We start from the raw sequence: 15,093 nt of genomic DNA, 5'->3' as shown, positions 1-15,093 counted from the left end.
AACAAGATCGAACGACACGTAGCACAACATTGGGCCCGAACAGTGCAGGAACAAAAAACACAACCATGAAAACCCAAACCATAATAAAGTCATCATAAACTCCAACCAAACAGGAAGCCCAAATCTATACATGTGCGTGTTGTGCGTTATGCGTGAATCAATTAAATTAAATCGGAGAGTTTATTATTTTTGTATTTATTATTTTATTAAAGAAATAATTAAAAATGCATATTTCCTTGTATCTTAATTATTTTGAAATAAATAAATATTAAATATTAATTTGGTAAAAAAGTACCTGTTTAAAAGTTTTATTGACTTTTTTTTTTACCAGAAAAAGTTTTATTGACTAAAACAACCTTAATTTGTGCGAGTGTAACTATTTTTAATAAGTGTAACTTTTTTTGATTATGTGTTACATATCTTTAATTATACACTAAAGTTATCAGAACAGAACTCATTTGCAAGTTACTATTGGAAAAAAAAATTACATCCATTGAAAATAGTTATATTTACTTAAATTTAGATCTTTTTAGTCAATAAAAATTTTCAAGGATAAAAGTGCACCTGACTCCGGGTGTTTGGATATAAACCAAACTATGGTTTCAGAAGTGATTTTACAGTATACAAAGTAAATATGTAGAGAAATTTATCTCGATTTGTCAAAAAGTGCTTTTAAAAAGCACTTCTGCTCATTCCCAAAGTAGTATAACTTTGCTGCTAATATATTACTACCTCCGGTCCTTAATATAAAACATCGTTCAACTTTTATTTTGGTCCTAAATATAAGATCCCAATTCACTTTGTTTCTTATATTTATGCATTTTTTTCTTCAACATAGTCTTTGTAATAATGGTAGTTCTAGTCAATGCACTTAATTAGTAAGGACATTTTAGGAAAGACAACACCTATTTATTACAAATAACTAGCTTAACTTCTTTCTTTAATCTATTCAAATAAGTCAATTAGTTCTTATATTTAGAACCGGAGGTAGTAATAGTGGAGCAATTTTACCCTCATTAGCATATTAACAAACGGATGTTTAGCGCTTGATATGCCCCAAAAAAACATAACATTACAATTTAATCTGTGCACTTTACGATGAAAGGCTAGCTTTCGAAGATGACATTCATTGCTCCATCCAAGACTCGCACCACCATTTTTGTCGGCAAGTTCTCCCCGGTAGTGGTCGCTCTGCAGAAGAAAGTAGGAACCTGAGGCCTGGGCAAAGACTCATACCAATGGAAGCTTTCAAAAAGCACGGGTGGCATTTTAGTCATTGTATTATTAAAATGAAAAGGTGATCTGTAGAGGGAGGCAATCATCCATTTGTTAACATGTCAGTGACGTGTAAAATTAATCCGCTTTTAATATGTTGGAGGCAAAATTACATTACTAATTTTTTTAGGGTTTTAAGTGCACCTTCAAAAAATTTTCAGTGTGTTGGGTGCATCTTTACCTAATTTTTAAACACGTAATTCTTAGTAGTTTTTCCCGTTAATTCGGCGTTAAAACACTTAATCCTATATATCATGACTGTTAGATTCGAACATGATGACTTGATTTTTACCTCCAAGAACTCCGCTCTTTTCTTGCTCAAAATGCTTAACTCCACCTTTAAGACATCAACAACTATGAACAAAATATGCAATCCTACTACCATGCATTGATATCTCCCACACTCAAAACTTGACGCCATGCTTAGATTAGAGATGTGATGTGCACAAGCAACTTAAGCTTAGTAATCAAACATACACTTCATCTAGTGCACGATCAATGCAATCGTATGGTTTAGTGACATCATATTACCTTTGACTTTAATATAAGACATAGTTAGTGATTCGATTTGATTCTAAATATAAGATTTTAATTAATTTTGTTTTCAATATTTATCTGTTTTGTCCCAAAATAATTCATACAGTAATTGTGTATGTTAAGAAGTTTCATGAAATGATAGTTCTAATGTATATGACCAACAAGAATATCTTAGGGAATACAACATCAATTTATTATAAATAACTAACTTAACTAATTTTTTTAATATCTGTAAATTAGTTATCTAAATTTTACTCCTCTGATTTTATTTATAAGTTACTTCCAACATGTTTCACACAGACCAAAAAAAAGTTTTAAACTTCGTTAACTCTCATTTAAAATTCAATAATTTTTCAACTTTATCCCTATTTAATATATATTATACCTCATATAAATAAAGTCAATATAATAATAAATGAAGGGTAAAATTGTACATCTTTATAAAAAAATTTCTCTCGATATTTTATAAATAAGAGTAAAAAATGTCTTCTATTTATGTTTTATAAATAGGGCTAGAGAAGTATATTAACTATTAAGAATGAGAGCTAAGAAGTAGACTTCGTTTGATGGTATACACAGAAATCCATTACCGTTTGTCCTTTACATCTCTCTGTCTTTTTTTTTTTTTTTTTTGCTCTTCTTGCTTTTTCCAATCTTCCCGGCATCGTTTCATTTTAGACTTTTTCCATAAACAATTACATTGGGAAGATGCAATCGCCCAATTACTCAACCCAAATAAATGAGCAAATTACCGGAAGTCGTGGTATTTGATTATTTTGTGGCCTACACTGCCAAATTTTTTAGAATTTTGACTCCTAAAAGATTGGTTAAACTTTACTTGTGGGCAGAGCACACTATAAAAAAGACATTTAACCAAATTTTTTTTTGGTTGAGTTGGATGGTTTTTGTTTGCATTATTAAACATTTGAGAAATGGACCGCAGTAAACAAATAAAATGTGTTGATAAAAATAAAATTTGGAAAGATGACAAAAAAATAGCCATGAAATTTCAAAATGATGATTTTAATAGATTTTAACATGTCAAAACTAGAGGTGTTCAACTTATTCCGTCTTAGTATTAATAAAAAAAATTTCTAGACGAGACAGAACAATAACTAGGACAGGACGGGATGTGAGATGGGGTCGTCGCCATCCCATTCTAGAGTATTTTTTTCAAAAATTATTTATTAATAATAATAATTAGATTATTCAATTAACTTATTAATGATTATAATAATTATTATTATTTTTGATGATTTTCATCTCTTAAGTTATAGTGTTATCTTAACGAATCTCTTTTTATAATAAAATAATTCATAAAACCATTATATAGCGTTTCTTTTATGGTAATTTTTTTACACTATTGTTTTTATCCTTTTTTTATATTATACGGTTAAGCTTTCTACATAATATTGTTTAATAATGTTATTATTTTTAGAAGCTCATTGAAAAACAAATGTTATAATATAAAAAAATTCATAGAAAAAATTATAATGTGTTTTTTTAAAAGGGAAATGGGACACGGGACAAAAACCCCTCCTTGTCCCTATTCATTCGGACAGGTTGGTTCCAATCCTATTTCATTCCATGAATAGCCTTAGTTAATACCATTACAGAAGTAGTAAAAACCATTACAAGACTAGTTAGTATAACCTATTTCTAATTTTGAAATTCAACATATATATTTTTTATCATTTTATTTATACTGCACATTTTATATTGATGACTATGATGATTACGTCACTACAATTTCCAAGAGGGAAAAAAGAAATGTTTCAATAAATCTTAATAAGTTTATTAAAATCTTTCAATAAGTCTTAATAAGTTTATTAAGTTTATAAGTCACTTACTCTAATTTATGAGCCCTACTCTTATTTATAAAATTATAAAAAGTCCCAATTGCCTACATAGTTTTGTGATCTCAAATTTAATATACATGCATGTGTTGTGTGTTCTGTTTGAGTTAGTTAAATTTAATTAGATACTTTAATTTTTAATTTTAATCATTTTTATTAGATAAATAATTTAAAATGTATATTGCCTTATATCTTAATTCTTTCAAAATAAATAAATATTAAATTTAGATAAAAATTATTAATATAAAATATAAAATTTATTTTACACCATTTTCAAATCATGAATAATGTGTCTTTCTTATATTTAAATGCAGTCAATTCTAATTTAAATATTCTAATTCTTAATTAAAGCTAAGAAACTCAAATAAAATGTCCCATAGCCATTATTTGGGAAGTCTGCTACTTGCCTACTTCCCCCGTCTCAGCAGCGCGCATAGCAATTTGAGCGTAGGCATAGTGAGTAATGGAGAGGTTCTTGAAAGTGTGCTCGGAGACCACACGATATAAATGCCGTGCAAGGCTGCTTCGAGCTTCTTTCTTGTGCTATTATTAAATACTTTTCTCAGAAAGAGAGCGTTTCCAAGAAAACCATCAGTTTTATAATCATTCCAACCTGAGAGAATTCGTGTTTGTTAGATAGTCTGGAGAGTGACCATTTTGCTCTCTCTAAACCTTCCTTGCATGGAAGTATGCTTCATTCTAGGCACAACTGATCAAGACCCATATAGCCTTTTCATTTTCCATTTCGAGTAAGCCTTTTTTTCCCCCCCTGTTTTCTCTGGGTTCGCAAAGCCGACATGCAAATGAGTCCGGCTACTCTTCATCCTCTTGTTTGATAAACTTTTGATTTCCAGCGGTTTTTATTGTCATTTTGTGTTTGAATATTTTGAAATTTCTAATTCGAGAAGAAATCAATCCTTTAAATTACCCCTTCCATGCACATTTTTGGGATTATTGATTTTGGGTTTTCGAGAACTGTACTCAGGTAGCTAGGGACTGATGAAGAAGGAAGAACAGGCCCGTAGTTTGTTTGGAATTTCTCTGTCGGACAGACCCAGATGGCAACAATTCCTCATTTGTTCTTCTGGGTTTTTCTTTGGTTATCTCGTTAACGGAATCTGTGAGGTGAATTAGTTACATGCTCTGTTTCCTCTGGTTCTTCATTTTCTGGCTTCTTTTCCGTAATACCATCATAGAACTTTGGAATTTGAACAATATATTGGAAGAAAGTAAACCAAATTTGAGTTTCTTGCTTCTTTCTGTCTATAGTAATGGTCATATGTGATTGTTGTTTACTTAAAAAGTCCTTTCCCCCCCTCTTTTTCAACATTTTTCTTTGAGTTTTCTTCCCAAGATTTCATTGCATTTGCAAAATTCGTCTTCGGATTCAACATTTTCCCTTTGTCCTTGTTCCTGGCATTTAGAGTATATTCAAAATTTTGATATGTGCCAAAACCAAATAAAGCCTTTTCATCTGCCTTATTTTCAGGAATATGTATATAACAGGTTACAATTCAGGTAAATTTCAAATGATGTATATTTCTTTTGTCAGTTATTCATGATTTTTAGCTTTAATTGAGGGCCTCTATATACTTATTAAAAAATCAACTCAAGAAGTGGTTTGGTTTCTGGTTTCATTTCAGCTATGGCTGGTACTTCACGTTTGTTCAAGGATTTGTTTACTTGTTTCTAATTTACCTGCAAGGCTTCACAAGCAAGCAAATGGTGAATCCATGGAAAACCTATGTGAAGCTTTCTGCTGTACTGATGGCTTCCCATGGCCTCACAAAGGGGTCACTGGCTTTTCTGAACTACCCTGCACAGATCATGTTTAAATCCACAAAGGTAACTGACATGACCACATGCAAAGAAGATCTTTTTTGTCACTTTACCCAATTCAGAAGGAAACTTTCTTGACAGATTAAGGTCGAAACTGAAACACCTTGAAGGTGTTTGATGTAATTACCAAGTTACAGAGAATCAAATTCTCCCTTTTAGTTTATTGTTTTATATTGAATTTGATATATAGTTTAGTGCCTCCAGAATCTCGATTATCTGTTCTTTATTAGACATGGTTTAAAACTGAAACACCTAAAATATGTTTGATGCAATTACTGAGTTACAGAGAATCTGAGAACTGTGTGTTTGATATTGAATCTAATAAATAGTTTATAGCCTCATAAATCTAAATTATCTGTTCCTTTTCCTGAGATTGTTGTCATGATTCTTTCTCCTACTTATCCCCTAGCTGTGTAGCTACAAAATATTGAAATGTAATGTGATCCCACTTTGGTACATTAGGTTCTGCCCGTGATGATAATGGGTGCTTTCATACCAGGCCTGAGACGAAAATATCCATTTCATGAATATGTATCTGCAGTACTCTTGGTTGTGGGTTTGATCCTTTTCACGCTAGCAGATGCGCAAACATCTCCAAATTTCAGCGTCATTGGCATTATGATGATATCTGGAGCTTTGGTCATGGACTCTTTTCTGGGAAATTTGCAAGAAGCAATCTTTACTATGAACCCTGAAACTACACAGGTGAAGGAAAAGGAAATCATGTTATCGTTATGACTTTAACTACACACACTCACATACTCACGCTGGTATTAAAGTCTTTTGAAAAGCATATGAAATACCTTACTTGTTCATGTTTGACATAGATGGAGATGCTTTTCTGCTCTACTGTAGTGGGATTACCTTTTTTAATCCCACCCATGCTTTTCACAGGAGAATTATTCAAAGCTTGGAGTTCATGCTCTCAGGTAAATTTAGAATAAACAGATCTTTTTCTAGACTTCACTTTTTGCTTTTTCCAATGGGGAATGATCTTTTCTTCTACTTTCAGCATCTATATGTGTATGGTGTGCTAGTGTTTGAAGCGATGGCCACATATATCGGCCAAGTCTCTGTGCTTTCCCTTATTGCCATTTTTGGTGCCGCCACCACAGCCATGGTAAGTTGCTCTCACAAGCTTTTTGCTGCCTCCATAATGTCATCTTCGACCATGGTCTGAATTTTAGCTCCTAGAATTAGAAACTCACATTTTGGTTAAAAAAAAAAAAAAGAATTAGAAACTCACATGTTACCTTAACATTGGCACTTGGCATGTGAACATACAAATGCCTTAGGGTTAATTGTCATAAAACGATCAATATTTGAGTTTTCTGCTACCATATAAATTTGATTGCAATATGATTTAAAAAATGAAGATGGTTGGCACTTGAAATTGTTGGGTGCCTATGTGAATTTCAAATAGTTATTGGGCTTGTAAGGATCCAAGGAAGGAGAAGGGTGAGGCACTGATTGGGCCGAATTGGGCTAAGTTCAGTGCAGATATTGGGAGTAGTATGTTAATTAATATGATATTGGGCTTTTAAAAGATCTAAGGAAGGAGATGGGCTCATGCCTACAAGATTAGGCCAAGTTGGGTTAAGTGCAGTACAGATGCACTGATTCTCTCTCCATCTTGGTGGCGTAATTCAAACAGTTTACTTTTTGGCTCTTTTTTTCTTTTTTTTTTTCCAGCATACTTTTTGTCTTCTCTCCATATCACTTTCTATAAATCACTTGCAAATCAATTTAGAAGCCTCGTGCTATATGGACTTCAACTTTATTCTCTCTCTTATACAGAGAGAGATAGCCAGATATTCAGAGTTGTAGATGAATTGTTTTGTACTGCGAACATCTAAAATTTATAAGCTGATGGTACACTGGACCAGTGAAAACTAATCTAAATTTGGCATATTGACATGCTCATGTAAACTATCTATTGGCTTTTTATGTATGACTCCTAGCAAGAGTGCTTTTATCATAAGATACATATTCCCTTGTCATTTAATGATATTGTTGGATCCTTTCTTTCTGTGTTTCATTAATAATCTTGTTCTCACAGATAACAACAGCAAGAAAGGCGATGACGTTGCTACTATCATACATGATATTCACAAAGCCAATAACAGAGCAACATGGAAGTGGCCTCTTACTTATAGCCATGGGAATCATATTGAAGATGGTGCCTTCTTATGATAACAAGCCTTCCAATAAGAGAGCCTCAACCTCTCCTTCCACTGCCGTTGTGACAAAGCCACATGGTAATGAACAAGAATTAAGGGTCCATTCTTCTGAGGATGTCGGAGAAGATGAAGAAAGCAGGCCATTAGTCTAGCATGCATATATAAATCCTCTTATGTTATGGTCTTTATGATTCTTTCTTTGACTTCGATCTGTGCCCATTTACTGTTTTTACTCAGTTGAATGGAAGTTGAATGTTGCTTGGTCGCCCAAAAAGCCAAAAAATAAAAATAATAAAATTAAAAATTTCAACATGGTTTTAGCACTCCAAACTAATCCATCAATGTAATAACCGAAGTTGGTTTTGCATAAAGTAAATTAATATTCAAACATGGATTGTTGCAGGATGATTCAGTATTCGTCGAGTTCTTTAATAACTTGAATCACATTTATAAATCACATAATTAATCTTATCATTTAATAAAAAAAATTGAAACTGAAACTCATTCTAAGTTCTGACATCACGCTCCTATATTTTTCCATTCCATTGCCAATTGTGACAGGATCATGCTAGAACTTCCATCTTGTTTCAGTGCATCAGAAGAAGCATGTTGCAGAACTTCCATTGTTGCACGAATTCTTGTTCCTTCGTCACCAATCATCACTCTCTTTATCACCATCGCAATCTCTTCCCTTTCCGCTATTCCGTTCTCATTAACCTTTGGCCTCACTGCCACATTCAAGCCATCGCTAAGCATCAAAGCGATTGTTCTCTGCTCAGCAAACAGTGGCCAAGCTATGATCGGCAAGCCATGGACGACAGCCTCAAGTGTTGAGTTCCAACCACAATGAGTTAAAAAGCCACCTGTGGCTTTGTGTCTAAGAATCTCAACTTGGGGTACCCAACATGGAACCGCCAAGCCTTTCCCTTTCATCCTCTCCATAAAGCCATTTGGTAAGAATCGCAAAGTGTTGTCATGTTTTGATGATCCAGTGAAATAATTAGCACTTGGTAAGTCATTTGGTTCTCTTACAACCCACAGAAATTTTTGACCACTCAGCTCCAATCCTAGTGCTAGCTCATTCATTTGGTTTTGAGACAATGTCCCACCACTTCCAAAAGAAACATACAATACAGACTTAGGTTCTTGTTTATCCAACCACCTTAAACACTCTGAATCATCGTGATTCACATGATTGCTGCTCACCCAATCGGCTTGGACAATAGGTCCTATGGGATATACAGAAGGGAATTTATTAGCTATGGATGATGTTGATTCGCTTACATAGTTGGATGCTGTTGATTCGCTTACATAGTTTTTCCTTTGTTCTTGCAAGGCTGTTATTGCTCCTTCTTCTAATTCTTTGAAGCTATTCACCAAGATGCCACTGGCAAGATATAACCCCTTGGATCGCCGAAGGAAATGCTCATAAACTTGGCTAGATCGATCTTGAAGTGAAGTTGGGAGATCTCGACCATGAATTGGTATACAACCTGGGATCTTGATGGGTTCTAGAAGCTGTGTGTATTCGCATGAAACTGTTTGGTGAAGCCACGAGGAATGCAAACACAGAGAAAGAACCGTGGCTGATGAGGGGAAATATATGTAGGACAATATATTAAGTGATTTGGCTAATCCTAACGTCTCATAGGCTAAGTAATCAGCGATCAAAGCAACGAGCTTATTATTACTGGTTGAGTTGAGCGAGTTCAAAGCATGGCGAATGGATGAAACAGACTGAGACATAGCTAGAGGAACTTGAAGAGCAGGATGAATATTGGAGCCTTGTGGGAAGGTGACAGGAGGAAGAAGAACGGTGTGAATGTTGAAAGAAGGAAGAGAATCAATGAGGGATTTGGAGGCATTTGAAAGAGAGTTAAGAACTGGAAGTATGAAGGTGATATGGAGGTTTGGATGAAGTTGAAGGAGGCGTTTGCATAGTGATAGTATGGAAACTTGATGGCTGAAAGCTGGAATTGAAACTACAGCAATGTGAGCTTTGTTTTCCATGGAAAACGCATAGCCTTCTTCCCTCCTGCATAGATCTCACACTATAATCATCTTTTGCTTTTCATGTAATTACCACAGCATTCGAATGTAAATTCATAATTGATAATTCAACATAATTAACAAGTAGTGCACGCGATTTCATGTGAAAATAAATGAAAGCACATGTGAGAAACGATACTATGAAATTTTTTAAACAAGGGTTTTGAAAGGTCAACGTTAAGCAAGTGGGAAACTGAATATATATATATATATATATATATTTATGTATATATAAATATGTATGTATGTAAGGGGTAGGTATCCTATTCTTTGCTTGGCGGCAACCAATAGAGAAGGAGTTTAATTCAAGCCAACTAGCTGGGCATTGTTTTTTTTTTTCCCCTTTTTATAACTCGCACCTATTATATCCTTAATAGAGAGTTCAAATTCACACTTAAAAAAGTCTTAAGAGAGGTGGTTAATGTATAAAGCCCTGACTCAATTTTTTTTTTTAGTCTGATAAAGCATTAAATGGCTAATTTACCGATTGATTTGTAAGTTTAGTATTGTTATATAAGATAAATAATACTTCAATTTTTTTTAAATATATTAATATTTTGTTGTAATTGTATACTCTCGTCCCTTAAACCTTAGTCTCCTCCTATCTGTTTGGATTTTGGACCATAAATCATGCACAAAAAATCCATACAATTTCTGGCTAACTCTTACTCATTTAATTTGCTCATAATAGAAAAGAATAATAATACTTTAGGCTTGATGTCCCCGTAGTTAAGATGCACGATGGAGACGTGATCGTAATCACACATGAGAGTGCAACTTTCTTAATATTATTTGAGAAACATGTGATTGGAGTCTTAAACAGCTGTTAATCTATGATTATCTATTATCAATGACTTTACAACGTTGTGCATTTAACAATGGCAATATAAGATTAAGCGATGAGAATGTGAAAGAAGGCCAAAGAAAAAAACATGAAAAGAAAAGAACACATTTAAAAAAATTCTTAAAATATATCATAGACAGATCATACGAGCATCCAAGTTGGATGCATCACATTTACTTCAATATAATTTATACAGCACCTCCGGTTTCTTATAAATGGGTTCAGAGAGGTAATATATTATATACCTCAAGTAGGCTTATCTCACGGAGTAATTAGAGATCATTGACCATAATATCAAAGGTATGCTAGGTTGTAGCCTGGCTGTCATAGTGAAATCAATTTATATGAAACTATTTTCAATTAATTGATTTTTTTAATGAAGGGATCGTAGTCATGAACCCCATTTCCCATTTGCAAGTGTAACTTTCTTAATGTAATTTTGGGTACACGCGATTAGATTCTTCAATAATTGCTAATCTTATGATAATTAAGGACCCTATAAAAAATCAAGAGAGGAAGTTTCAATTCTTGCACTGAGTGTTTCCCATGAAGCCCAAAGCTCACATTGCAGTAATTTCAATACCTGCTTTCAGCCATCAAGCATCAACCTTGGCCTTATGCAAACGCCTCCTTCAACTCAATCCACACCTTCATATCACCTTCATAGTTCCAATTCTAAACTCTCTCTCTAATGCCTCCAAATCCCTCATTGATTCTTTCTCCTCTTTCAACATTCACACCATTCTTCTTCCTCCTGTCACATTCCCACAAGGCTCCAATGTTCATCCTGCTCTTCAAGTTCCTCTCACAATGTCTCAATCTATTCCATCTATTCGTGATGCTTTGAACTCACTAAACTCAACCAATAAGCTTGTTGCTTTAATCGCTGATTACTTAGCCTACGAGACTTTAGAATTAGCCAAAACATTTAACATATTGTCATACATATATTTCCCCTTGTCAGCTTCGGTTCTTTCTCTATGTCTACATTCGTCGTGGCTCGACCAGTTAGTTTCATGCGAATTCAGAGAGCTTTCGGAACCCATAAAGATCCCAGGTTGTATCCCAATTCACGGTCGAGATCTACCAAATTCGCTTCAACATCGATCCAGCCAAGATTATAGTAACTTTCTTCATCGTTCTAAAGCATTACATCTCGCCGACGGTATCTTGGTGAACAGCTTCGAAGGATTAGAAGGAGGAGCAATAACAGCCTTACTGCAAGAACAAACTAATAAATATCCTTGTATATATCCTGTAGGACCTAATGTGAATCAAGTGGGTTGCTGGGTTAGTAGCAATCATGTGATCAATCATGACGATTTTGAGTTTTTAAGGTGGCTGAATAAACAAGAACCTAGCTCTGTGTTATATGTCTCTTTTGGAAGTGGTGGGACGTTATCTCAGAACCAAATGAATGAGCTAGCATTAGGGTTAGAATTGAGTGGTCAAAAATTTCTATGGGTTGTGAGAGAACCAAATGATTTAGCAAGTGCTAATTACTTCGCTGGTTCAAAAGTAGATCCTTTACAGTTTTTACCGAATGGGTTTGTAGAGAGGGTCGTTAAAGCTGGTGGACAAGGCATGTTGGTTTCTTGCTGGGCACCCCAAGTTGAGATTCTTAGTCATAAAGCCATTGGTGCTTTCTTAACACAGTGTGGCTGGTTCTCCATACTTGAGAGTGTTTTGCATGGCTTGCCCATTATAGCTTGGCCGTTGTTTGCTGAGCAGAGAATGAATGCTGCTATTCTAAGCGATGGCCTAAATGTATCAGTGAGGTTAAGGGTCAATGAGAATGGAATAGTGGGAAGGGAAGAGATTACGAAGGTGATAAAGAGAGTGATGATTGGTGATGAAGGAATGAGAATTCGCGCAGCAATGGAAGTTCTGCAACATGATGCTGTTGAAGAACTGAAACAAGAAGGAAGTTCTAGCATGAACTTGGCTCGATTGGGAATGGAATGGAAAAATATGAGAGGCTGATGTTAGAAGAATGAGTTTCAATTTCACATAATTTATTCTGTGATAATATATGCGTTAATCGCATGGTTTGTGGCAGGGCAAATGATGTTCTACTGCCAAAAAAAAAGAGATTAGTGAAGGAATTTAGCGACAGAATTTTGTCACTAAAATTAGCTACAGAATTTAGTGATGGAAAATTTCTGTCCCTAAATGAGTTATGGATTAGTGATAAAATTTTATTCCGTTACTAAATTAGTAACAGATTAGCGACGAAATTTTATTCCGTCACTAAATTTTGTTACAAGTCCGTGGCTGATTCTACTTTAAATGATTAGTGATAGAATTAGCGACAGTATCATTGATTTTACTTTAAATGATTAGTGATGAAAATTAGCCACGAAATTTTTTTGCTGCTAATTTCTGTCACTAATCTGTCATTAACTCCCATCACAAAACATTTTGTGATGGAAATTAGTGATGAAATTTTTCCATTACTAATTTCTGTCAGAAAAAACATAATATAAATATATAGTAATTATTTTTAAGCTTATTATTAAAATAAAAATAATATATCATAATTTTTAAATAATATATTATATAAAAAACAAATATTATAAAAGAAAATAAAAATAAAAATATATAATATACTTATTATTTTGTTAAATATTTGAATAAAAATATAAATTATTAGAAATTTTTACTAAAATATGAAAATTAAATTCAAATAAATAATAATCTATTAAATTATATAATATATATTAAATTATGTATGTAATATTTATTTTATATATTTGTATTTTTTATTAGAAATATTAAATATATTTAGTTTTGTATAAAAATTTCACAAGTGCTTTTTAGCTGAACTGGCAAAGGTTTCAGCACGCATGCAGGAGGTCTGAAGACCAAACCAATACCCCTTCACAAATCGAGCCAATTTGTAATGTGGTGGCTCATAATGATGGACATGTGATGATGATGTGGATGATGAGATGATGTCGTTATATGGGAGAGAGGAGTTGAGGTGACAGCCGGTGATGACGTGACGAAACACACAGATGGACATTTTTGTGGGATATCCATAACTAATTAGCATCAGACTAGTGATGAAAAATTTTCATCACTAATTTCCGTCATTAATCAATCAATAATCCGTCGCTAATTAATGACAGAATTTTGAATTTTGTCACTAATTATTTAGTGAGGGTGGAATTATTGACGGAAAAAACTCTGTCACTAATTAAATTCCGTCACTAACTTTGATTAGTGACAAAAATTCTGTTACTAAATTTTGTCGCTAATTTGATTTTTTTTGGGTAGTATTTGTTATATAAGGGAAGGAACATGCTTTCATATTATTATCTCCTTTATATGATCTATTACTGGTTTTGAACAAATTTGATCAGTCAGTTTTTAATGTTCGTACTATTTTTTCGGTTAAACTAATGTTCCTACTGTTGCTTAATGAAGAAATACATTTTACAAACAAGAGAAAGAGACACAACATCGAAGTCTGAGAATCTTGAGATGGTTCCTCGAAAATAAATTAATTTTTATGAGATGTTTAGAGAATATTCTGCACTGAAGTTTTTTTGCGTGTGTGTGTAAAAAATGACTTGATTGCTCTGTGTAAAATTAGTTTCTATTATCATTGATAGTATAGTTTTGTTAGTTATCAAAGTACTGTCATTGATATTCATCAGGAAATATAATTTTATTGAAATTAGATCAACGTCATATTTGTTGCTATCATTTGGCATATTAAAATGGTTGCTTATTAAAATATTCATTTTCATTTCTTTTTCTTCAAATTAAAAGAGCTTTTAGATAACTTTGCTACTAAATTTAATTTCAAGTTAATCTTTAAGAACTTCACAGTGATGATTAGGATATCTCGGAATCATGAATTGAGATTTGCATATTTAGGGGATTTTTTGTTGCTGTTTTTCTTGCTTTTTTGTTGTTGTTGATAATAATGGGGTACACCTTACAGAGTGGCTACATGCCTACTACGATTACGATCAGCATTGAGAGTGTGCTGCATCTCGTTTGGTGCTTAACCAATGTAATGAAATCCTCTCGGAAACCCAAGTCCCTTCTTAGCCAAAAGATCTACGGCCTTATTAGCCCCTTTGCTCACGAGGGCTATTTGAACCTCCCAGTCTCTACCTAAAAGCTGGCGTATTTCTTTAATAATTGAATAATCTGCATGCAGCTCGTCAGGTTCATTACGTATCAGCTCTACAGCTTCACTTGCATCTGACTCTAAGATCACTCTTCGATGAGCGACGTCCCATGCTAGCTTCAATCCATGCAAACACGCCTACAACTCCGCATGTAACGTGTCGCCCTCATGGATTGTGTGGATAAAACCTCGTGTGAAGGTTCATGAGCCACGGACTTGTAGTTTTGCATGTCTCAGTCCTAGCCCGCCTTTAGACCTGGGAGTACAAATAGCATCCCATGATACCAGAGAAATTTTCCGTTGCTGCTCTGTAGACCCCCAAAGAAATCCTCGATTAAGTTTATCCAGATTTTCACACAAAGGTGCCGG

The 15,093-nt window shown here is 33.8% G+C and overlaps 3 protein-coding genes across 3 annotated transcripts; 2 read left to right on the top strand and 1 right to left on the bottom strand.

Annotated features, from left to right (window-relative positions):
- The first annotated feature begins 4,547 nt into the window (after positions 1-4,547).
- Positions 4,548-7,952, top strand: LOC114718051 (UDP-galactose/UDP-glucose transporter 2-like). The gene is made up of 7 exons (XM_028903301.1): positions 4,548-4,793; positions 5,158-5,186; positions 5,312-5,513; positions 5,970-6,212; positions 6,335-6,436; positions 6,520-6,627; positions 7,567-7,952. The coding sequence occupies exons 1-7, from the start codon at positions 4,668-4,670 to the stop codon at positions 7,837-7,839; spliced, it is 1,083 nt and encodes a 360-aa protein (XP_028759134.1). The 5' UTR covers positions 4,548-4,667; the 3' UTR covers positions 7,840-7,952.
- A 254-nt stretch (positions 7,953-8,206) lies between these two features.
- On the bottom strand, positions 8,207-9,697 carry LOC114718041 (hydroquinone glucosyltransferase-like). Its single transcript, XM_028903291.1, has one exon. It carries the CDS (start codon positions 9,695-9,697, stop codon positions 8,207-8,209), a length of 1,491 nt encoding a protein of 496 aa, XP_028759124.1.
- Positions 9,698-11,126: 1,429 nt separating this feature from the next.
- On the top strand, positions 11,127-12,675 carry LOC114718026 (hydroquinone glucosyltransferase-like). The gene has a single exon (XM_028903278.1). The coding sequence runs from the start codon at positions 11,127-11,129 to the stop codon at positions 12,561-12,563; it is 1,437 nt and encodes a 478-aa protein (XP_028759111.1). The 3' UTR covers positions 12,564-12,675.
- The last annotated feature ends 2,418 nt before the right edge of the window (positions 12,676-15,093 follow it).

The sequence above is a fragment of the Neltuma alba genome, unplaced genomic scaffold, assembly GCF_004799145.2.
Source record: "Neltuma alba isolate B1F8T4 unplaced genomic scaffold, ASM479914v2 tig00011794_pilon, whole genome shotgun sequence".
NCBI lineage: Eukaryota > Viridiplantae > Streptophyta > Magnoliopsida > Fabales > Fabaceae > Neltuma > Neltuma alba.
The sequence above is the reverse complement of the archived record's forward strand: the minus strand, read 5'-3'. Positions and strand labels throughout refer to the sequence as shown.